At 36.6% G+C, this 24,704-nt stretch overlaps 2 protein-coding genes and 1 long non-coding RNA gene across 5 annotated transcripts in view; 1 reads left to right on the top strand and 2 right to left on the bottom strand.

The window, feature by feature from the left end:
- Positions 1-8,187, top strand: part of LOC122133881 (G1/S-specific cyclin-D2-like) — a 151,331-nt gene extending 143,144 nt beyond the window's left edge. For all 3 annotated transcript variants that reach the window (XM_042753247.1, XM_042753246.1, XM_042753245.1), the window contains one exon: positions 4,330-8,187. In XM_042753247.1, the coding sequence (XP_042609181.1) occupies positions 4,330-4,506 (177 nt within the window). In that variant the 3' untranslated portion in view covers positions 4,507-8,187. The remainder of the gene's footprint in view (positions 1-4,329) is intronic.
- LOC109050667 lies at positions 53-14,601 on the bottom strand. Its single transcript, XR_002011257.2, has 5 exons — positions 13,956-14,601; positions 13,760-13,863; positions 12,829-13,589; positions 10,550-10,554; positions 53-65 (listed from the first exon to the last, which is right to left on the bottom strand). It is a non-coding gene; the product is annotated as an uncharacterized LOC109050667 (long non-coding RNA).
- Positions 14,602-18,107: 3,506 nt separating this feature from the next.
- Positions 18,108-23,703, bottom strand: LOC109050658 (fibroblast growth factor 4B). Its single transcript, XM_019068237.2, has 3 exons — positions 22,655-23,703; positions 21,992-22,095; positions 18,108-18,674 (listed from the first exon to the last, which is right to left on the bottom strand). The coding sequence occupies exons 1-3, from the start codon at positions 22,989-22,991 to the stop codon at positions 18,498-18,500; spliced, it is 618 nt and encodes a 205-aa protein (XP_018923782.1). The 5' UTR covers positions 22,992-23,703; the 3' UTR covers positions 18,108-18,497.
- Between the last annotated feature and the right edge of the window lie 1,001 nt (positions 23,704-24,704).

The raw sequence follows: 24,704 nt of genomic DNA, 5'->3' as shown, positions 1-24,704 counted from the left end.
CTAAAAACATTTAAGAAATCATTATGATACAAGGTACAACACATGGGGACCATGATAAGATTCTTCTGTTTTGTTTGGTGATAGGATGGGACAGCAATACTATTGGTAATCTGTGGGGTGAGTGTTGCTGTGCCTGTAGGACTGTGAGAGGAGGTTGTGCATTTCCCCTATTTACTCTATGGGCTTGGGTCCAGCTCCAATTCAGTTTCACATTCAGCCACTGAATGACTGGAAGTGAAATGGGATTGACCCTGACTGAGAGACTGTAAGGAAAGAATCTGCAGGGCTAGGGGAATGTGTCAGGGATACTATGGCTTTATGCATATGACTTGCATACAAATTCACACTGTGTCGCACGAGCGACCACCTCATGATCATTCAGCTTTGTTTATGTCCTTTAGTTTATATTTAGGGGGGAAATACAAGCAAACGAGAATAGAAAATTAGGGTTAAGAGAAGAACCCAGGAAACACATTTAATTCCTGACCTGACCTGAAGAGGTCAAACCTCCCCAAGATACCCTGGAGTGCACTGCTGCTGGTAGAATGCCTGCTGCCCCAGCATGTTGTGTGTGAAGTCGTACACTATTGGAGAGGAAAAACAAATAGTCCTCCACAGCAGTACAGGTGCTCAGTGTCTGAGGAGTGTGAGGTCCAGGGCAGAAGGAATGAACTGACTGGTCCATGAACAACTCGTCACATTGCAGGATGCCAACAAGCCATAACTTTAAAAAAAAATGCAGGTATGCTGTATGTACATTCCCCTGCTCACCCTGAGCTATACCTTAAAGAAAACATACAAGAAAAGTTCACATAGCATGAACATTCTATGATCCTTTACTCACCCTCATGTCTTTTGTTCTACCATGGAACATAAAAAAATAAATTCTGAGAAAAGTCTCAGTGTCCATACCATGGAAGTCAAATTTGCTTGGTTACCAACATTCTTCACAATATCGTCTATTGTGTTCCACAAAAGTAAGTCATATAGGTTTGGAACGACATGAAGGTGAGTAGATGAACATGCTGATGATGCAAACATACAGCAGTTCCAAAAATACAGTGTGAACATTGTTGTGTTATTGTGTTGAGAAAATCTTTGAGATCCTATCTAAATGGAAATGCTTGACCATTTGTGGTGCTTTTCCACTGCAAGGTACGCCACGGTACGGCTCACTTTTGGGTTGTTTTCCACTGGGTACAGTAGGCTACCTGGTACCTGGTACTTTTTTCAGTACCACCTCGGCTGAGGTTCCCAGTGCGCCATACCGTTACCGTAAATGTGACGTGTAAACCTTGCTGATCACTGATTGGCCGGAGAGAATCGTCACTACCTCACTACGTCCTTGAACTTGCGATACAAGACACCAGACCCGCTAGATTTAAATCAGCACAGCCAGCGTAGTATCGGACGCAACTGTTTTTTGAAATGAACGCAACTGTTTTGAACGAACGCACCTTTTTTAAACAATCAAAAAATTTATGTTTCGTGGTTTATTGAGGAAATACAGATGTTCCTATCATTGATAGCTGAGGAGCGGATCCAGCGAGAGCTTGATGCGGCGACGCGAAATGAAAACGTTTTTTAGGAGGTCACTCAGCTCTTGGCCGCGACATGTATAATCCCGCCCACTTCAAGCAGTACTATACTGCAGTGAAAACGCAAACCGAGTCGTGCCAAGCAGAGTCATACCACGGAGTGGAAAAGCGCCACTGGTAAATCAGAGATATGAAAAACAGAGAGATATCTATATCAGGAGTAAAGCAGAAAAAACTAGTCTTCAATAAACAAAATTTTGTGTACTTAACTTTACCTTAGTGTATGAGGACCTTCCAGATTGAGGCAGAGGTAGTGAGGTGAGCAGTCAGACAGAGTATGAAGGAAAGTCAGCCTTATGCCAAATGATGCTGCCAGCCTAGCCACCAGGAACCTTGCTGACATTTGTGGAGTCCAGGGCCTGTAGTTTCCAGTAGACATATGATAGCATCAGCCAGCCTCTTCCAGTCGCCCTTGGAATGTGTGTGTAGCCCAAGACACACCTGCTGAAGCATACTCTGTGCAGCAGTAAGGTACACACATGCATGCCAAACCAGGAAGGCTGAAAAATTGGCTTGAAGTTTCCACAAATACTCTGTCTCTCTAAGAAAGAAGCAAACGGCAGTACATATTCACCTGGCACTGGGTGTTTACAGTAAAGTTTGTTACTGTAGCTACAGTAAATACAGTAAATGATGCTCACTTGGCTGTTGTTCTTAGTTTTTTTATGAGGCCTTAAATGGTTTGAGCCATGAATTTGTGTCATTGTGCACCTCTAGAATACTTATAATACAGCTTTACAAACTAAAGCTCTGCATATAGATAAACTAATCAGGAAGAGAAAATACACAGTCAAAATTCTTTGACATACCTCAGTTTCTAAAAGTTGGTGAAATGTTAGAAACTTTGGGTCTGGCATGCTGAGATTGCTCCTTTGCCTGAAGTCATTGTCATGATGACTGTTATTTGCAACTGAAATGTTATTTAAAACTGAAAAGTTGCTAATTATTTAGAGAAGAAATTCAAGGCTTTTTTGGTATACAGGATCATGTGTTAGGCCCCCTGGCCTCTTGCATTAGGCCTCTGGGACATCTTAATCCCTTTCATTTCTCAATGCTGTGATGGCCTTGCTCTGAACCCGGCAATCCTTGCTTTTTACTTCCCAATAAAACATTGTTTTCTGTGGCTACTTTAAGTCTCTCCTTTAGGCTTCTTTTGTCCAAGATGGCACACACTGAGTGACACTACAATCTGCTGGTTCTCCAGCAGAGCTGCACTTCGATCCATTTTTATTAACTTGTAACAAATGTAGCCATGTTCCGGTGGGATAGAGAGTGTTCTTAATCATGGCGGAGTTGGATTAGGCAGGGACCACCCACTCTATCTTCAAACTCACCAAGTACCACCCTTCTCTGGATCTAATAATTGAGAAGCTCTTCTAGAGCAAGTCCTGGTTTTACCAGTAGTCACACACTGAAGCTATTAGAGTTGCCTGAATTAAGCCTTTGGGGCTTGGCATGAGATTGGTTGCGCATCTATAAAGAGCAGCGCACAGAGTAATGTCTTTTAGGAAGTCAGGCCTGGCATTTTTGTGGTAAGACAAAGGCAGTTCCTTTACAATAATGCTTTAGTTAATTTTCTGTAAGGAATTTATTTTTCATGACTAATAATGGCTCATTGTGGTGGGAAACAGGAGACATCTAGAAGGATGGTGCCCATTGTTATCCATGGTGACATCAAAGAAAACAACCTCTGATACTAATTTCATCCTCAAAAAAAAAAAAAAGAGATTAAATGCTCTCTGTCAATCACTCCAAACACCTGATATATATATTTTTTTCATTTCTTGTGTGATGCACTGTTTCTACAGGCATGAAACACATGGCCCAGGAGCCATGCATAACATAAGTTCAGAATTTGGCCCATCAGCTTTTAATTAGCAGTAAATGTCAAAGGAATGTAGCCTCTCCACAAGCAACACATTCTCCATGGACCCTTCCCATGGGCCATTCACAGCAAACTTCCCACAGACGCCTGGTGTGCCTGAGACATACCCACTAAACAGGACAGAGAGCTTTGATCACCGTGCATCCATTTAATTTCACTAGAGGGCATTATTGCTCATTTTGGTGACAGTGTGAAAGCCATTTTAAATATGTCAAGCTCTTTGGAGACACCCACAGGGTTGCATTGGGCATCTATATATATATATATAATATATATATATATATATATATATATATATATATATATATATATATATATATATATATATATAAAAATATATATTAATTACATTTTTTTTTTGTTCTTAGCTCTACAGAGCAGGAAGAACATTCTGGTGGGCTCAAGTGAGATCCCCTTAGGTCATTACATGCTGTTGTGAAAATGAAAGGGTATGAAAACCTAAACGAAACACTGCCTTGTTTTATCCACAGGATATGGATGTAATTAACATAGCAAACTACAGTGGTACAGGTGTTTTTTTTTTTTTTTTTTGTTTTTTTTTTTTTTTTTAACTGTTCACAGTGCAACTCTGTGCATGTTTGGGTTTATTTATATATGTGTGTGTGTGTGTGTGTGTGTGTGTGTGTGTGTATATATATATATATATATATATATATATATATATATATATATATATATATATAAATATAATTTTTGTGGTTTGACTAAAACCTGTAAGTCAGCTGTGTGTGAATGTGCATTTGCTATGTACTACTGATGAAGTGATTCTGGATTAGTATAGACATTACAGCTATTTAAGTGGCCTTTGTGTCTGATGCATTGCAGGATCTGTTAAAGGCATGCCAGGAGCAGATTGAAAGAGTGTTGATGAATAACCTGAGGGAGGGCCGTCAGCAGCAGCAGAAACAGCAGCAGCAGGAACAGGGTGGCCCGCGCAGCAAAGCACTTGATGACCAAGACCAGTCCAGCACCCCAACCGATGTACGAGACATCAACTTGTGAGCTTGCTGCAGGAACGCTGTGATCAGTCTTCAAGAAAAAAAAAAAGAAAAAAACAACAAAATACAAAAATGACAAAAAAACAAACAACCCCAACAAAAAGTGCTTGCTAGTCTTTGTAGATTTTTACCTTCATTTTCCAGTAAAAAATGGCTCCCATAAAAAATAAAAAAAATAAAATCTATTTTAGATAAAAAACATTTTTTTGATATTTTTAAAATGATTTGATACTGATGCAAAAAGCTCTACGGTGCCTCAGACTCTTAGAAGGGAAGCGTGTAGTATTTTGCAAACTCTTTTGATTGTGTAAACATAATAATATGATATTTAATGCTAAAGTGTTAGTGTAATGGGCTTTTCAAAATAGAGAGTCTACTGTATCAGACTGGCTTGAAAGGGTACAAAAAGTGGGGCTATGTTTTTTTTCTCCTGTTTTGTTGTGATTTTTATTTTTTGGTTCATGTTGGAATGCCTGAACTTGAACACACAATGAGGTGCCATGAGTATGAATGGACACACCCATTCACTTGGCTGTGCATTAGGACCAGAAATAGGGATTTAAAAAGGAGTGGTGAGACAAGTCTTATGCTAAGAATGCAGTGCTCTTTTGCTAGGGCAACAGGGGCTTATATCTTGAGAATAGACTATTAATATTATTTTTATTATGATTATTATTATTATTTCTGTTAAACAAGCAAGTTATTGTCTCTCGATGCTAAAGTTACAGACACTTCAAATAAGCTTTTGTCAAGCTGCTTGTGTGCATGCATTTATGTGTGGTGTATGCTGGCTCATGTGCAAGCGTGTACAAGTTACTCTATATCAAGCACTCTTGTGTGAGTCATATGGGCTTTGTTTATCTTGATTTTCATCTATCTGCAAGTGTTTGGTTATAGAGACTGGTTCAGTGGTGGGCACATGGTCAAAGGACTGGACAGGGGATAGTACATGATTCCACAATGGTTGGAGGGCCTCCTGTATCAGTGCCTTATATTAAATGCTTTTTTTACTGGCCTGGAAACTGCTTGAGGGCTGAGCCCAACCCAGTGCACAGAACAAGAGGAGGCAAGAACAGGGAGCGGACAGAGACGACTACGTTCCCTTGTATCTTCTAAAGGCAAGATGAGATGTTTTTAAAATTTGTGGGTAAGGTTGTCCTTCATGGCAACCTCCCACTAAATATTACAGATGTATTGTATACAGACAGTTTATTACGTTATTACGTGTTTTGTTGTGACCATGTTGAAGGAGCCTTAGGCTGATTTATGGTTGGTCCCATCAGGGACCGAAAAATGAGTTGTTTGTAAACAAATGTGTGCTAATGCTGTTAGCAGTAAAGGAATGTGTAGGCAAGAATGATCGAGGATGATGACGATGAAACTTGGTTGGTTTGAGGTGTGAAGCATGCTGCTGAGATGAGGATGCTTATATGGAGTTAGGAGAAGCAGGAAAGGAGGCCAAAGGAGAAACAACAGCTATGGTTTCCATATATCACCTGATATTTAAGATCTTTAATCTATTTGTCTGTTTATTTGTTTGTCCTTTAGTTTTTATGTCTCATGTTTGAATTACAGACCAGTATCTAAACCAGTTCCATTGATACCGCTAGTGCATATCTGGGGAAGGTTACTCCTTCGGTTTTAGTTCAGAGTGCATGTTTGCCATGGATAACAAATGGTTAAGGTTAAGGAGTCTTTTTATTTTATTTTTTATTTTTTGGGCTGGTTTCCCATGTTTAGTTCATGGCATGTTCAGTTCATTATAGTGTTAAAGCATTGGAAACCAATGTATAACAAGCAACAACAATGAAATAACAATATTAATGCAAATTTTAAATAAATAAATGAAAATGACCAAAAAACAGACAACAGAAAGACAGAAAACAGATTGAAATAGAAGAAAAAAATGTTTGTTGATTTGCACGCTCCAAGGGCAGTTTTCAATTTGAAAAGACTTGTGCAACTGCAACATTGCAGAAAAAATTTTATGTAGTGCCTTGAGTCTGATGTAGACTTTCACCCTGTTTTGCTGAGCTTAAGCATAAGACCCACTACCCAGCCATCCAAAATGTGCTGCTTCCAAAGGTTGAACTGGCATGGGGTTTCAAAACTTCCACAAGTCATTACACAGTGGCTAAAACAGGGTGCATCAGCAGCACAAAACGGCTTTCATATACTGAATTCTCATAGCTTACCTTGAAAAGGGGCAGTCGAGCTTAGGTTTGTGTCCGTCTATGTATGTGTGTGTGTTTGTGTGCATGTCTTTCTGTGAGTAAAGGAGATGTTTACATGTACTCATGCATTTCCTTTCTCCAGAAACAGTTCTTAGTGATGCTTGAGTTTCACAAGTCACATTTCCTCCATCCTCACACCAAAACCCCCGGTCAATGTTATTGTATTAAGTTAGCCTGTCTTATTATTTTTCTAGCTCTGTTTTGAAAATGAATTCCAGTACTGTTAATAGATTGTATGGCTGGCTTGAGTTTGAATATGGACCGAAGTTTTGTTCCTTAAGGGGTATGATACTGTATTCCAAAGTGATGAGAGATGGAAAGAGTGTGAAGACATCAATCAAGTGTCAATATTGTTATTATTGTTTTTTTCCGCTGCTAAAAAGCTATGATTTTTTTTTGTTTGTTTCATCTTATACACAAAAATAACATTACATAGTTGTGATGTCACATCAGTGTGCTGCTATTTTATAAACAATTGTATTATAATTATTTTACTGCTTACAGAATACTTTGAGAACACAGAAGTAGAGGGTAAAAGAAGAACATGAATTGAGTATTCGACTGGAAATGCTCTTTGTACAGTGTGCTCTTATTAAGGCATGTTTCTTTACCTTTTAATCTTTTTTTCCTCCTCTTCTTTCTCCGTCACATTCTGTAAGTGTGGTATCGCTATACCTCAGGTTTACTGGACATAAAAGACTTTCCCATTACCTCGCACAACTCACAACAGTTTTTTCGGGAACCTGGAAAGGGCAGCACAAATAAGAGGTTATGATATTTCTGCTGTGTCCGATGTAGTAAATTAAGTGGAACTGAATTTCCAAAGTAGATGAATAGCAAGCTTACAAGGCTCCCACCTGGACTTCAGAAATAGTGGACAGAGGAGGTGATGAACGTTTGACTGTCTTATGTACACGGCCCATATCAGCGGAAATAAACCTGTAAATATCAAATAAGCAACAACATTGAGAAAAGCCCTCCTCCCTCCACTATAACCATATCATGTACCTCAGTTACGTCTGCTGCACAACCTCTGTTCAATAAATCTGCTTTAAAGAGTGTGGTGCTGTGTTGGTCCTATGTTATTGTTCCCTTCTATTGGCAAAGTTAACAGTGAAAATAACAATGGGAATCTATCCAGCTTGTTATAACCTGGTAAAGAACGACTGTGAAGACAGTGTTGATAATCAGACATAGGCCAGATGGAAAATGACACAAGGTTGAACTTTTCTGTTTGACAATGATTCCTTCCAGAATTATCCGCTAAATAATTACAACTAAATCAGACTTTCACAGCTGATTTTGAGGAGATTAATTCATTAGGGCTTGGCAACTCTGTGGATATTCTTTGGATTTCTGTTGAACTCAAATAATTTGTCATTGAGAGCATGAATGAAGTTAAAGGAGAGGACATGCTGTATGCTAAGGTCAATAAACTTACCATGAAAGAAGTATTCGTCTCCTGTTCTCTTTATTTTAGTACGTCATTGGTGAAAATTTATATAATTCGACATCTTATTTGTTTTTTTACAACTGAGGAATAGGCCTAGTTATTGAGCAATTAAAATACACCATTAAAAAATAAAGTACCTATTTGTCGAGTTACAGTAATAACGACGATATACAGTTTACAATAAAACGTCAACTGAAAATTAAATTAGAGACTGATTTCAAATCCCGCCACGCGCCACCGGCGCCAATGACGTACCGCAAACATCTACGTCAGGATGAGCTATGACTGATTCGTGAACGAATCGTTTTCTGAGTCGGATCTTTTCAAGGAATCGGTTGAGCTGGAGCGTACAACCGGTCTGAAGGATTTAAATCATTTAGTAGATTTAGCATAGGATAAATTAAATTACAGAAAGGACCCTTATAAATAAAGCAAACAAAAAGCCTACAAGTAGCTGTGACTGAGTAATGACTTTAATACGTTTTGACAAAAAGAATGGCTGTTTTTTTAACCGTTCAAAAGAACCGATTTGGGAAATTGAATCGAACCAGCCATGCGTACTAGTCAGTGCTTTCATCCTGAAGTAGCAAATATTAGGCGCTTATTTGAAAACGCAAAAGGCGCAAATAAGGGCGCAAAGCATGAACATCATATAACCTCACGACGCGTTAACGCTTTGCAATGCTCGCTTTTACCTTAACGATAGTCCGACATTAAGTTGCTTTTTTGTTGTTTTGTTTTGTTTAGTTTAATGAATGAGATTTGTTCTCATTCATAGTTATTCTACATAGCCAGACGATAATCACTGCATTATAGATCAGTAACGGTAAATATAAAAATGATCTAAGAGAATAGCTTTAATAATGTTACGTAAGTTTTAATTGTAGGTACGTTGTCTGACATTTAGTGCAGTTCAAATATACTCGTAGGTCTTTAAAGTTTACTGGGCTCCTCATATCATATTACTCCTGTCTGTTGTAGCTTATGCTTAAAGGTCAGTACGAATCCCTCTTCCAGTGAAAGGTCAAACGCAAATTTGATGTAACCTGTGGTCTACTCTATTAAACAAAACAAAAAATATGTTCTACTGTTACTGTCCATGTTTGAACAATATGGGCAAAGTCTGCTGTCTTTATTGAAAGACGTTGTATTTTAACTACATGTCTATTTACAATAGACCCATTAAGTTACAATTATAACTTTTATTATTAAAAAGATGTGTGCTGGTTAGTAATGTCGTTTTTATTGATCATACAAGTGGTGAGACGCAGTGCAACAAAGATGGCCTTTTAACAAGGTTTTTTTTTTTTTTTTCAAGGAAAAAACACATTATCTGTTATCCCTAACTCAGTACCCCTTCCTTCATTCCATTAGCCTTTTAATTATAAGCATTCATTATTGACCTTTTTACTGTGTCTCAGGAAATGCTCTTCTAACCTCAAACTATATCCATCATTTCTTTGCTTTAGGACAAAAAATAGACTCTCCGCTTTCTGAAATTGGGATACATAAGTCTGAGGCTGCTGGTCAGTACCTCAGGGATGTAAAATTCACAAATGTGTTCGTCAGTGACATGAAACGTGCCAAGCAGGTAAGCAGAAACATATTAGTATAAGTCATACAATCTGGCCACAGGTAGAGGGAGATGTTTCTCCACAAATCTGACAAAATAACCCAAATCCAGGACAAATGAGCTGTAAATGCATGTTTCTTTGGATAAGATTCGGGTAAGCATTAAAGTGCATAGTTTTGAGTTTTAATAAATATATCAGAAATTATCAATAATACTTGTCATATATTTGGAGTAGACCATAATTGTTAGGTTGACATGCCCTACTTGAGCATGATACATAGTAAAGATCCAACTTAAAGAGAGAGTAAGTGTCACCACACCTTTATAAAAAAAAAAATAAAAAAACACAAAATGCACCAACAAATAAAAGCTAAAGGAGCCGGACAGCCTTTAGCAGAGTTCACTCCACCTTTTGATGAAAGAAACTAAATGGAAACACTTGCTGCATCCAATTATGAAAAATGCTGCAACGCAACAAAGTACGTCCAGTAGGGCTGCACAATTATGACACAAATAGTAATTGTCTATTATTCCCTTGAAATTGTAATTGCAATTATTAATTAGGATTATCACAATTTACACTGAATGATGATTATACCATTGTTTGATGCGACTGCATGCCGTATTTTTATATGAAAATAAACAAGTAAAAAAAAAAACACTCCAACTGAAAAACTTTGTGCTTTTCTCTAGCATTAAGCCTCAAATGTCAACTATAAATTGGATTGGTTTCTTCTTTAAATTATAAAAAAAAAGATAAAATATGAATGGTATTATAGTGTTATACAAAAACTAAAATTAAAACAATGGAAAAACCCTTAAGATGACATGTAGAAAAAAAGAAAAAAGCATCTTAAGCACACAGAATAACATAAGTGGACTTTGAACGAATAATTGGCATAATTGTGGCATCCATAATTATAATTGCGATTAGAAATTCGATTAATTGTGCAGCCCTTACGTCCAGATTCAACGATCGTGTCACATCCTTTCTACCGAGTTATCTTAGTTGTAGATGTATCAGATGTATCCTTCGCTGTCTTTGATATCTATCCTATGTGTTTAATTTCATGACACTTGGTAGTATTGTTCTTTGACAATACTAAAGTTGACATGTATTTCCTGGCTGAATTTTTCATTGCATCTTTTAATAATATATTTTTACAGTATATAAAGCCTTTTTTGTTTTCAGGTAAAAGTGCGAATCAAGGATTTTCTAAAGGCTATGTTCCAGGGAATAGCTAATGAACATCAAAACAAAACACATGATGGTGAAACATCCCTACGAGATGAAACCGATAGGGCTCCAGCAGGACTTCCAGATGATGGAGTCTTGAATGTGCCTGTCCATGCCTTGGTGGTTGGCCATGGGGCTTATATGAGCATAGCTATGAAGTATTTCTTTGAGGACCTGAAGTGCCCCATGCCCCGCGGTTTAGACCCTTCTCAGAGGTATTCCATCTGCCCCAGCACCGGAATGTGCCGATTTCTTATCACTTTGAAATGTAGTAATGCAGATCCTGCACTTTCAGATGTGAAATGTGTGTTCATCAACAGACGAGATCGCATCAGGGCTTAGAATTAGATTAAGAACAACAGTTTTAAAATTTAAAAGGTAAATGTAAGAAATCAACGAAATGTTTACATGTTATGCAAAAAATAAGTCATACTGTATTCAAGCACTTTAACCAGATTACAGAATTTTGTGATAGACATATCAACTTTATGAAAGACAATATTTAAAAATATATATATAACTATACATATAACTTATGAGTCCTATATTATATTATTTTATATGTGTGCTTACCATTTAGACACTTGCAGTATTAAATACTGACTCTTAAAACGAATTAATATTCTGTAAAAGAGTGTTTGTGTAAGTTATTGATTTTATTTTAAATGCTATAAAAGTATACATTTTAACTAAATAAATATATCCTCCATCCATGTTCTTGTATTTTTTCCCCTCATTGGAATCACTGTAGTTTTTTTTATATTATGCAATGTTTTCTTACAAACAATTTACAGAGTCATTTAGGTGAACTTTTGTTTTCATCTTTGAATCATGACTATAATAACCTGCCCTAAATTAATGCTGAACCTGAAACTGATATGCAAGAACAGAATATTTTTATATATGCATTTGTGTCTCATATTTGCATAATAGTCGCAGAGTGTCCTGACATGTACTTCAACAGCACAGAACAGTCAATATTGAAGATATTCAGCTGCTCTGGCCTCATTTTAAGGTGTTTGTTGAGAGAATTGATTTATTTCTGCAAACTCATGCACCCAAATTGTATCCTTGAACAAACTGTTGATGAAATAAAGGATATATTGTTGATTGCACACACTGTTTGCCCTTTTCCAAAATTACATAATCACTAAAAACAAACATCAACAAATCCAGCTGGTATCACTCTAATGCAAATGGCAACATCAGAGTTAAATAGATTAAATAGACTCTTTATCTTGCTATTTGCTGTCATAGTACTTAATTCTAATCATCATCAAGCATTAATGTAAAAATCAGATTTCAGAAAACTAAAACATTACATCACAACAACAATTTAATCATATAATACATCTGTGATGGTTTTAATATAATGTGCTGAGAAACTTCTGAGAGCCTAAATTTATTAGATTTAATAGGAAGCTCATTTAGAAGGACGGGAAGCTAAGAAGAATATTTTACAATCCTTTTATTGTTTGAATGCATTCATTATAACTTTTATAAATTTTTCATATATTACATTATGCATTATACATCATTTTACACAGTATAAATACAGGTAATTACTCTCCTAAGAATTCTAGAAATGAATACCTACAGTAATAGAACAAAAAAAAAATTAAAAGTTTGCATTTGATACATTTTTTGAGGTAATATTTTAATTAAAGACATCAATATAAAATATAATAAATAAAAATATATCAGTACTTTTTAATAAATAATTCAGTAGAGGTGGCCAGCACCATCTCATACGTGTTAGAAACTATGACATTTCTATTTAGTATTTCATGATATTATATACGCACAGTTCTTATGAAGACAATTTAAACACAGTTCTTATGAAGACAATGTCATTGCCGCAGCATTGCAAGGTAGTTTAAATTTTAACTGACTTGAAAAGGTGAAAGGACTGACAAACAGTGACCTAAACTAGCCTCAACACCAGCTGAGGTCCTGAGGCCCTAGATTGCATCATATGCGGTTCTTGGTGATATGGTTCCTCGAAACCATTGGGTTTCTTAACGTTACATTATAAGTTCTTTAGGTCAGTGTATTGGTTTTAGGAATCATCATCAAAAAAAAAACAAAAAAAATCCTCCTGGGTGGTTCACAGATGGTTTTCTTTGGTGCAAGGCTTATAAAATCGTTAATGAGGTCAGTAATTTGTTCAGAATGGATCAGATGGTGCAACTTGCTTGTGTTTCTTCTGTTTTTGTAAGTTTGGACTGACAGGGCTCTTGGAGAGCAGTACGTGTAAAGGGTCATCATAGGAAGTGATGGTTTCTTTAGAAACATTACTGCTGCGCTCGTGCTCATGCTCTCGATTTGGACTTCGATAATTAGCAGTCCTTGACCTCGGATTCTCAGATCCCAAGGGATCAGATGGGTCAATATACTGGCTTCTTCTCTGTCTGCGATGTGTTTTATGGTTGTTTGACTGCTGAGAATGATGTAATTCTGCATTATAAGCCTCAGTGTGGCTTTTACCACCAACTAGCTTGATCATTGCATCACTCCTCCATGGACACAAAGCATGATGGGAATTCTTTCCGTGAACTGGTTTAAAGCAGTCCTTATTAATGCCATCAACCTGAGGATAATAAAGTATTTTATCAAAGCTTTTTTGAATTATTAAATCCTTTTAGCTATAATAATTATACAGATTAATCCATAATATAATAATTAGAAATGTAAAAGTCTTTAAAACATTATAAAATCATATATTGTTTACAATATTGATTAAAAAAAACTAATACTCACTGAAATATATGTGTTTTTAGTTGCATCCAAGCACATTATATTATTTGTTTTAATATGAAGTAGTAAGAAGCAGTCCTTGCTTCTTTTCTTCAGTAAAGCAGCTCCTTTATGAATTAAAAGAGCACCGGTAATGTTATTAAAACAGGAAAAAAATGTGTAGAAATGTGCCTGTTTATGTATAAAGAAAACAACTTACCTTTGGACTCTTGATAAATGGCTTTCCTCATTCTTTTACTAAATTTCATCATCAGGAAATATCCATATGTACTGATCATGGTCTCCATATTTCTCAGATTTTCTCTTGTTAAATCTGTTTGGATTGTTTCCTTTTGTATAGGAAGACAAGTTATCAGTGCAGAGGTGCTTAGAGCAGTCAGGCAGAGAAGAGGGACTGTGTGCATGATCAGACTGAATCAGGCGAGAGCTCAGGATACAGTGAGGCATCTCACTGCTAGTTTATATAATTGGGCAAAATTAGTTCAAAGGTCATGTTTGCAGACCGAGAACTTTAAAGCTGATCAGCCACAACTGGCAGTTGCAACCAGTGGCCGGGTTCACCAGCTTTACATAAGTTAACCTAGTTTTGAAGGGACAAATTCTGAAGTTACAACTTGCGCTACTAAATATGTTGAACCATTAGCCTAACTGTCATTTCTCACCTCTTTAATGCTTTCTTTTGTGCATACGTGTTTACCTTTATTTTTATAGAAAAATATAGCCTATATTATGCTATTCACTTTCAATAGAATATTTTTTTTTACCGTTAATTTAGATTCAAGGTTAAACTGAATTCAAGGCATTTCATCCTAACTTCTGCTGACATAGGCCTATTTAAAGGCTGTGATTGGATTACTGAGGGCAAACGTCATAATTTGATCTGAAGATTTCTCAGATTTTACAACATAATTGAAGTTGGGAAAAAAAATCTGAAATGGCTGTAGGACTAATGTGCGTTGTCATTCATTCATTCATGCTATTTTTAATTAATTTATTTCCATTTTGACCAATAACTTCTTTATTGCTTATATATCTTATATTTAAGATATTTTATATTTTTAAGTAAATGCTACAGCCTTACATGTTAAAAATGTAACGTATTTATTTCATTTATTGTTAATTTATTTGCTAGGCTATTTGTATGTTTGCTTAGTCTGTGCATAAAAAGGTATGTGAAATAAAACGTAAAAGATACAGGTTGGTAATTTTAGGCAAAAACTTATGCATTTCTGATTTTGGCCACATGAGGGGGCGCTAACCCAACTAATAGCCTCCTATCCATATTTTTAACCCCCTATTAACTAAACATTTCAAACCTGTTTAAATAAAAAACAAATTTAATTACTATTAAAGTATAATGCAAAAACACAGAAGCTAAAAAACAACCTTTTATTTTCATTTCAGTAATACAGTTGGCTGCTGTGCACAGCACATACGTATAAAAATAAAAGGAAACATTTGCTTAATATACTAGAATTCTTACTCATTACTTCTTTCTTTTTTTTCAGAGAACAAAATGATTGGCAAAAAGTTTGTCATCTCCAACAAATCGTACAATCATTTCAACAAATTGGAACTAAGGCAGAAGGTGAGGTATATGTTAGAAAATAGGAGGGAAATTTGGAGGGGGCGTCTGCCCCTCAGTGCAGGAATACAAAACTGAGAAAACACAAAGGCTGCATACGTACAGGGACACACACACACATGCACCACCCCTTACAATCATCTCGCAAGCCACAAATGGGGCCATTTCAAAGCTGGAGACAAAGTACTGTACAAAGAAACCGGTGGAACTTACATGAGAAATAGCTGTTTCTGTATAAGCACTTAGTTTAGAGGGCTTAACTTCTAGATGCACATTTCTGTCCATCATTTTGCATTAAAAACCATGCAAAATTCTATTCATTTCATCAAAGTTTGTCAGAAATGTGATAGAGGACAGGGTACAGTGGAGATACATATCAATAAATTAACATCAGTCATCACATACATAAAAAAAGCAGTCATTTTGACAGTTTCATTGAAGCAATCACATTGCATGCCATATTTGGGGTACAAAGAATTTTAAATCCATAGCCGTCAATACTAATATATAGTTCATATTTTAAACATAGTACAGCTGAAAATCTTTCTTTATTCCCAGAACATTAAAAAATGACCATAGCCATAGACCATAGTTTTAATTTTGCTTTGACAGTTCACCCAAAAATGAAAATTCTGTCATTATTTATTCACTCTCATGTCGTTCTAAACCTGTGAAACTTCCGTTCTTAAGTGCCCATATAATGAGAGTCAGTGAGGTCCAAAACATTCTTCAAAATACCTTCTTTTACATTCCACAGAAGACAAAATGTCACGCAGGTTTGGAACAACATGAGGGTGAGTAATCTTCATTTGTTTGGGTGAAATATACCTTTAAGAATAAAGTCACAAACACACTCCATGAGCATATTGTATATAATCTAAATATCAATGTACCTGGCTCAAACATCCCAGCCATAACTGTTATAAAAATAACATCCTTCTCCTTTGTATCATTAAGATCTCAAAATGTCAAGTAGAAGCAGTAATGCAAGAGAAATCAAGGTCAATATGTACTTGCCAGTACTGCAGTGATTATCAAACCTTTAATACTTTCCTGCACATTGCAGCTGCGACAGAAATGCAACACATGTTCTAACGTGACGTGTTTTGCACTTGTTTTAAGGGTATAGTAGCAAAGATAAAAACAAATCTTGATTGTTGCAGTGTGAGCAGCAACCACAAGAAAAATGGAAAATGAGAGCCTCAGCCTTTAACTGAATATTCTAATAATAATTTAGTTATTATTTGAATTTAAAGGAGTTTGTTTCTTTAAAGAAGTTTACCCAAAAATGAAAATTTACTTGAAATGTACTCACCCTCAGATCAGATGTAAATGAGTTTGTTTCTTTATTGCAACAGATTTGGAGAAATGTAGAATTATATTATTTGCTCACCAATGGATCATCTGCAGTGAATGGGTGCCGTCAGAATGAGAGTCCAAACAGCTGATAAGTTTTGTGGTCATCCACACAACTCCAGTCTATCAGTTAACATCTTTTGTGAAAAGTTGAGTGTTTGTGACATCAAAATTCACCAACATATTTTTTAGAACTCTTTGGGGCTGTTTTTTTTTTTTTTTCTTGTAAACTTTGCTTGATCTGACATTCTTTTTCTCTTCAGACAAAACAAGCAATACTATGGATAATAGGACTCGTTTGAAGTAAAAACATGTTGATGGATTTGTTTACTACAAATGTGCATCTTTTCACTTCACAAGACATTAATTGATGGACTGGACTCATGTGGATTACTTGTAGATTATTTCGATTTTTTTTTTTTTTTAAAGCTGTTTGAACTCATTCTGACGGCACCCATTCATTGCAGAGGATCCATTGGTGAACAAGTAGCCTAATGTAATGCTTAATTTCTCCAAATTTTTTCAGATGAAAAAGCAAACTTATCTACACCTTGGATGGTCTAAGGGTACATTTTTTACCAAATTTACATTTTTGGGTGAATTATTCCTGTAATTGTATATCTTAAAAAAGTGAGGCGAGGGAAGGGGAATGCCTACAAATATCGAAGTTCAATTCAATTTCAAGTGCGACGTGAAGCAAATTCTCTAGACAAAGTCAATTGACTTGGGAATTTTAGAGTGTGCACAGGTGTTCGGGTCTATGCTTGTATTCAAACATAAAGTAATGCGCAAATTATGTTATCTCAGACAGATTAAGACGGTTGTATTGGTTTTTACATTCCAAAGACTTTTTGAAGAGGAGTTCAAGTATGCAGTCAACATGTTGGTGAATAAGCCCTCACTGACTGTGGAGGTAAAACATAGACACCACTGACTAATATCAATACATATGATTAAAAAAGGACATAATCACACGCTATATTAAATCTGATAAATCAAATCAACGGTTTTCTTATCACTAAGCAACAGCTATGCTATCATATAATCGTGCCACATAATTCAAGGTTAATGCAGTTCTGTGCATTTCACTAGCTTGATCAGTATTCATTCAAATGGAAGCACCCAAACCTTTCAGGACTAGCCGTCCACAGACTTTCAGTCAAATTCTCAACTTGCTTGAGGCATAAAATAGCCCTCTCTGAGTTTAACTCCCAATAAGGATGCATGCAATCGGTTTTTAATGACAACTGTTTGGTTATTGATCTAAATATGGAACAAAAACCTCTTTCTTGCATGCATAAAAGGAGGCAAAATAGCAGAGGCTAAGGCACCACCTAATCATGAAAAATAAGTGCTTTCAGAAATGGTGGAACAGATGAAGATCAGAGTAAAATGATATTTCTTTTTTCCTCCATAACTTTTTTCAATGCTGACGTGGCTCTTTGAGGTAATAAAAAGTATCCATTTCACTGTAAAAGCTAAGGATGTTAGTCCAATGCCGGGTAAGGTTTACACCAGTTATGGCAAGCACCCATAAAAAGTGAGAGCAAAAAAAGCTCCTTGACTCTCATAATATTCATAATAGAAATCATAAGCAGCAAAGAATGGCATGTACACAAAGTTCAGACACAAAGTAAGCTACCGAAATATACATATATTATTATTATTATTATTATTATTTCAACGAGAATAAATACTGTAAGTGTTATTTTAGTTCTTTGCAGTTCACCTCTTAGCATGTATGGGTTACCTACGAGAACATCCAACATGTGCAAATTATTGTGTTATTGCCAGGTTTGCTCATAAACGTGGGAGGAAATGTGTGACAGTCATTGCTGGGGAAGCCTTGTAGCCTCGCTTCAAGCGGCCGTGTTTGCTGAGGGCGATATAAAAGCCCTTGTAAATGGAAGACTCATATGCGTTGTAATTGTTGGGCAGCAGTGTCTCCTTGAACTTGCACTCGTCACGGAAGGCCCTCTAAAAATGGTATGGATTAGATAGTTAGTTTGGTATTACTCCTCCCATCCTCTTTCTAAGCCCCATACAATACACCCCTTTATAATTTAAGTGCAGGAAAACTCACAAAGCAACACAACAGTTCATCTTACACCTGTAAAGATTTAAGAAAAGCTTTAAAAACCAAAGCAAGTCATTTGCAGTTTCTGTAGAATTCAAAATTCCTCAGTGTGAATTTATTTTGTCAACATCTTTCAGAATCATCACATAAGATGCATGTGGAGTGAATGTTAGATTAATTTTCAAGGCCCATGCTGCTTCTAATGGGGATGCCAATCAGCTGAATATCTGAAAAGCCAAACTTATCAGTCCATCAGTTTTATCTCCAATTTCTGTTGCGTAAAAATGACTTTATCTGCTTAACTGATCTCTGACTGTGCCAACAGCATAAATCTTTTAAGTAACTTTAATTAACAGATTTTATCAATACATCAGATTTATCGCTTGCACAAAAATGTGGAACTGTTAATAACATGCACATAGTCTATATGCTAAACAAAGCTCTAATGTCACAATTAATTTATGTGTTTAAAAGTAGAAGCTACTGCCACGGACAATGATTGACTATCACAAACAATTGACAAAGAAGGAACCTGGTGCAAACAAAGGTTGAGAAAGAATTTAGTTGCATGATTCTGTCTACACTCTTAAAAATAAAGGTTTCAAAAGTGGGGTTTTGCAGTGATGCACTAGAAGAACTATTTTTGGTTCCCCAAAGAACCTTTCAGTAAACAGTTCTTAAAAAGAATTTTTTTTATAAGTGTAAAGAACCTTTTGTGGAATGGAAAGGTCCCACAGAACTATCAGTGCCATTAAAGAGCCTTTCTCTTTAAGAGTATATGTCATCAAATGAGCTAATGTGTTACTCATGGTGAGATCTGACATCTAAGTAATCCAAAGCCATGCAAAACATCACAGCTCATATGAGCCAATTGTTATTAAGAATGAATGACAAGTTAATGTACTAAATGTATCATCAAGTAAAGCTGAGGAATCGAGACATTTCCAAAGAGAATGACATATTCCAGACCATGCTGCTCATATTTGTGTGCACTTCAAAATAAATCAAAGGCAGCAAAAAAAATAAATAAATGCATAAAAACAAACATGCTTGTCCAGCTGCATTGGGAGTGATTGTTTTTTTTAGTACATTAAAATTCTTTTGATTTCAGCTCGTGCCGAACGGTTCTACTTCCATTTCCACATGAAAAAGTTTCGACAAGGTACTATTACAAGCCGTTGGTTTGATTTTTGATAATGGTTTCTAAAGTGTTTTCTATATGTATTTCTCATCAGTGACACACATTATGCTAGCTAACTTCAAATTCATTTATAAATTCACTGTAGGCTATTATTCATGTAATTGTATGTCAATAAATTCTAGTTTGGGAACTTTTACACTTTTTGTGGCTAACATCCTCCTTATCGCTCTTGCTCCAGTGTTTATCAGGTGTTCAGTCACCAGTCTTCAAGGTTATGTACATTCTAATCCTGATTACGTTGCGCCAGCACAATACAGTTAAAAAGAAACCCAACTGTGCCAAATGGCCTAGATCTGCATAGAACGGCACAGTTTCGCAAGGAGAACCGTTTGGCCCGATGTTGATAATGTGATATTTTGTGAGTCAAAAATGTCAGGTGGTGTTGTGACCTTTAAGGAAAGGCACATTTTGTTCAGGTTCAAACGAAGTAAGAAAATGTCTTTATATTTATGATGTTTGTTGAAAACTGTTTTTGATTGTAAAGGCTACATTCACATTCAAATTGCATAGGCCTAGAAAATATCTAAGTTGGCCCTACTTTATCTCAATGGTTACTTCACTTGAAACCATCTTAAGACATAAAAAGACTAGCCTACATTCTAAGAACTTGCCATTAGACTTTGCAGTTTTTGTCTAAGACCAGTTATACAACAGTTCATTCTGGTTCTCAAATCTGATTGGTTGAGAACCGTGAAATATTGTACTGGTATCGCAACAGGAACGCCCTTTTATCATTTGTATCACTCCGCTTGCCCTATTTCTTACAGCATGTGTCATGGCGGACACTCAAATCCAGTAAAATGTGAAAAATAATACTGTTTTTATGTCACAGAATGTAGTTTTAAGAGTTTTTTAGGCAAGAATATACTTGTTTAGACTTCAAATATATAGTTTGTTAATAAAGCGCTCATGAACCCGCCGAGAGCAGCCTCACCTCTGCCAGATCTTCTGGAATTTGCCGCTGGCTCTGATGTCTCTATAGTGTTTAAACATGATACATAATTTGTTTTGGGTAAATCTGACAGGCAGTCTTTGGTCTCATTAATCTATTATTTGTTCCAGAGCAAATAGTTTCGGCTGAAGGCAAAATCTCATTGCGTTATATTTTATGTAACTTTAATGCTGTATATTAGAGCATAGCTATTATGCTGGCTGTTGTTGTTGTTTATTATTCAATAAATACTATTTTATATACATAGTAATATTTAGTATTGGGAAACTGTGTGTGTTCATGATGGTGATTTTTGTGACATTGTTTCACCATAAGATTGCAACAAGTATTTTTTTTACGATTTAGCATTTAAGACTTTTATAATGAAAGAGACTGAAACGGAAGTTATTTTTACTTTTAATAACAGCTTGTAAGAAGCAGTTAACAAATGCACTGATCAGCACTGTCATCAGAAATCACCCTTAACAGATGAAAGATAGTACGACAAAGATATCGCTTTCCTCAGCGGACATTCAAACTAATGTTTTATTGTGAATATGAGATTGAGCTGAAGAATGAATGCTGTATCAGATGCAGGTAATCACACTCGCTCAGTCCATCTCTCTCACAATACTCTACATAATGCCATGAGCTTTTAATTAAGTGATGCAATATGTTTTAATGTAGCAACTCGGCATTCCTTCATTATTAGTTCTAAAGCAATGTTTTCGAAGCTCAGCTGTTAAACTGTCAAACTGTGATTTAAATCTTTGAGAGAAGGAAGTAGTTCCACACAAAAGGGTTTTTAAAGACACTCCGTTGTTGTTTTTCTTATATATTTACACTTGTGCTGTCGAAGTTTTGTATAAACACAATAACACTCTCGTACTCTAGCCATACCGGCTCTATATCAGTGGCTGTGATTGCCTCCGGCACTCGGCCGCTGATATAAAGCCGATATCGCTCTCATACTCAAATGGTATTGCTCATATGAATCCTTATTTGTCACTGACCCATTTAACACTGCAAGACTGAAGTGGCGTTTTCTGCACAATACAATGAAATCAAATGACAGGCATACCTACCGTTCCGTATAACCTTCCGTGGCTGCTCATTGCGACAAACAGCTTGCTTTTCACGCCGTATAGACTAACCACTCCTCTCTCTACCGCTGAGATTTCAATTAGACCTGATTGAACAGAACATCAGTTACATACATGACAATGTGGCACACGACAGCTCATTTACTCAATCTGCAGGATGTGTTCTGCACAAGTGGGTGGATCCAGGAGATGCACAGAGCCTTTGTTCTGCATTTTCTCTCATGCTGGCTCATTTCTTATACTGTGACATGGAAAAAAAGCCCTGCAGTTCTGGCATGTACAACAAGCAGATGGACGCTGTGTAAAATTAGTTGGCGTCTAAATTCGTCCAAGCATTCGTGTCATGTTTGAGCCTTGGGAAATTCGGCAGTGATTGACACTAGGGTTTATTTTAATAGATATGTCATTGCTTTAGGACACATATGAAAATAATGATAATAATAATAATAATACAAATTTTAAAATATATATTTCATTTAGCATATTTATATATATGTGTGTGTGTGTGTGTGTGTGTGTCTGTATGTGTGTGTGTGTATATATATATATATATATTCTAAAATAAAATAAAAATGAGCTGCTCATTCAGTCATCATCCATCCCTGGTATAACGCGTCATGCATGACATTTCTGGATGCAACTCACTGTACTCGTTCTCATTATGGACACCATTTATCCTTCCATCTGGCAGGACCTGCAGGTGAAACCCGATGCCCACGTTGCAGTACAGCCTCCGCACTCTCTTAATGCCCAGCAAATAGTCATTCTCCCAGTTCAGGTCCGATTTCTCCACCGAGATCCCCAAAACGGAGCGGGAGAAGAGTGTCTCCCACCTTTTCTCCAGTGAAGTTGCATTAGTCCTGTTCGAGATGGGGTAGGAGGACACGATTCCAAGCAGAAAGCCCAGCAGAACAACCGCAGTCCACGTCCAGCGCCCGCTGCTCTCGCACATACTGATGAGGAACCTTTGCGCAGTGGCCATCCGGTTTACCCTCGGGGCACGTGGTCAAAATTAATGCCCCTAAAAATACCACTCTTGTTTTTTCTTCTTTCGGCATGGTGGCAGGGGCTTATTTTTGGAAGGCAGGTCGGGGCTGCGAGCGTGTAACGCAATAAGCCCCTCGGCAGATGAGAAGAGCAGGGCGGCAGAGCTTGAGCTGGTGGCGGTGGCGGCGATGATGATTACCATGTTTCACCTCTCTGGATGGGGAGCACCACACACTCACCAAAATGCACGCTCACCTTGCCTGGGAGACCTTCGGCATGACATCACTCACCTTCAGGGTGACATCAGGCTGACCTCACCGCCGGGGGTCAGTTTGAACGCCAAAACCCAATCGCTGTCAACTCACGCGAGCGGCCCCGGGGAGAGTGAGCGCGAGAGAACATGGGGCGTGATGATGGGCTCCGTTGGCAGCTCCCAAATTGGACCGGCGGTCATATGCCCGACGGGCCGCTTCCTTATTTAGAAGGAAGGTGTAAAAACAGGCCAGTTGTCACCGCGGAGCCATGTCAGTCTTGCAAAACACTTCCTGCTCTGTTTGCTCAGGAAGCTTTCATTAAGCTATATTTTGAATGTGCCTCCTTGATTTATTAATCTGGGTAAAAACACTTACGAGCTGAACTCCATTAATCGATGATGTTGCTTAATTGACTGAGCACTAGATAGATAGATAGATAGATAGATAGATAGATAGATAGATAGATAGATAGATAGATAGATAGATAGATAGATAATATATTTTACACCTGACAGGTACATAAAAATTAAAGACCCTATGTGTCCAACAGGTGGCGCTGTCTCATTATGTTGATCTCAAGCGCATCAAATACTCAAAGAGTCACTCAAAATACACCACGTTAGTGTGTTAAATATTTTTCTACATTTTTGTATATTATTTATTACTATTATTATGTTATCCATAATGATATTTGAGACTGGCATATCAAAACTCACCACTTCTCAAATCGAATTAACCTAAATCAGTCAAAATGTTAAATTATGTTAATATTAGTTTATCATTTAAACCTACAGGGGAAAGTTTCTGCAATATCAACATAGTTTAAACGCTTAAATTTAGACATAGAAGTATATAATATACTAAAAGGCAAATGCAGTGATTATAAGACTCCTAACTGGTGTCTTTATATTTGTTTTTTTTTTTAAATGTTTAATCATCTCTGAATGGAAACAAATAATAATTTCTCTGAATTCAGGGCTGAAAGTAATGAATAAACTATAATTAAAACTGAGTCAGACATAATCCCTATGGATGCCAGATAAAGCGCAATGCAGTTTGTTTTTTACATGCAAAATCCTGACCCATTTTTCTACGGCATTAATTGTCCAAACACTCAAGAGGTCTATAATTCAAGGAACAAAAGAGAACACTGAGTAGTTGTGTGTGGCATCATCATGTCACATGGATCCACTTCATAACATGACACTGCACTAATTCACAGCTTCAAAATTATTTTGTTTGATGCCATTTCTGTAGTTGAAAGGTTTTATCCTCAGTTGACATAAAATGAGTAACCAAACATCATTTAAACATTCAGGAAAAGATTATAAAAATGAGCTTGTGTTCTCTAATATAGCTTAATAAATATTTAATTCAATGGAGCTAAAAATTCATGATGTAGAAAAATATACAAATAAAAATCCAAAGAGGAAGAAGAAAAGGAAATTTTGAAG

The sequence above is a fragment of the Cyprinus carpio genome, chromosome B25 (assembly GCF_018340385.1).
Source record: "Cyprinus carpio isolate SPL01 chromosome B25, ASM1834038v1, whole genome shotgun sequence".
Taxonomy (NCBI): Eukaryota; Metazoa; Chordata; class Actinopteri; order Cypriniformes; family Cyprinidae; genus Cyprinus; species Cyprinus carpio.
This window is presented reverse-complemented; position numbering and strand designations above follow the sequence as displayed.

Bases quoted from the DNA above. Each gene is read 5' to 3' on its own strand.
- LOC109050658 (XM_019068237.2), bottom strand. From the start codon at position 22,991: ATGGCCACTGCGCAAAGGTTCCTCATCAGTATGTGCGAGAGCAGCGGG. The intron at 22,096-22,654 runs GTGAGTTGCATC...CTGTTCAATCAG, and splicing joins CCATAATGAGAACGAGTACA to GTCTAATTGAAATCTCAGCG. The intron at 18,675-21,991 runs GTAGGTATGCCT...TACCATTTTTAG, and splicing joins ACGGAAGGTTATACGGAACG to AGGGCCTTCCGTGACGAGTG.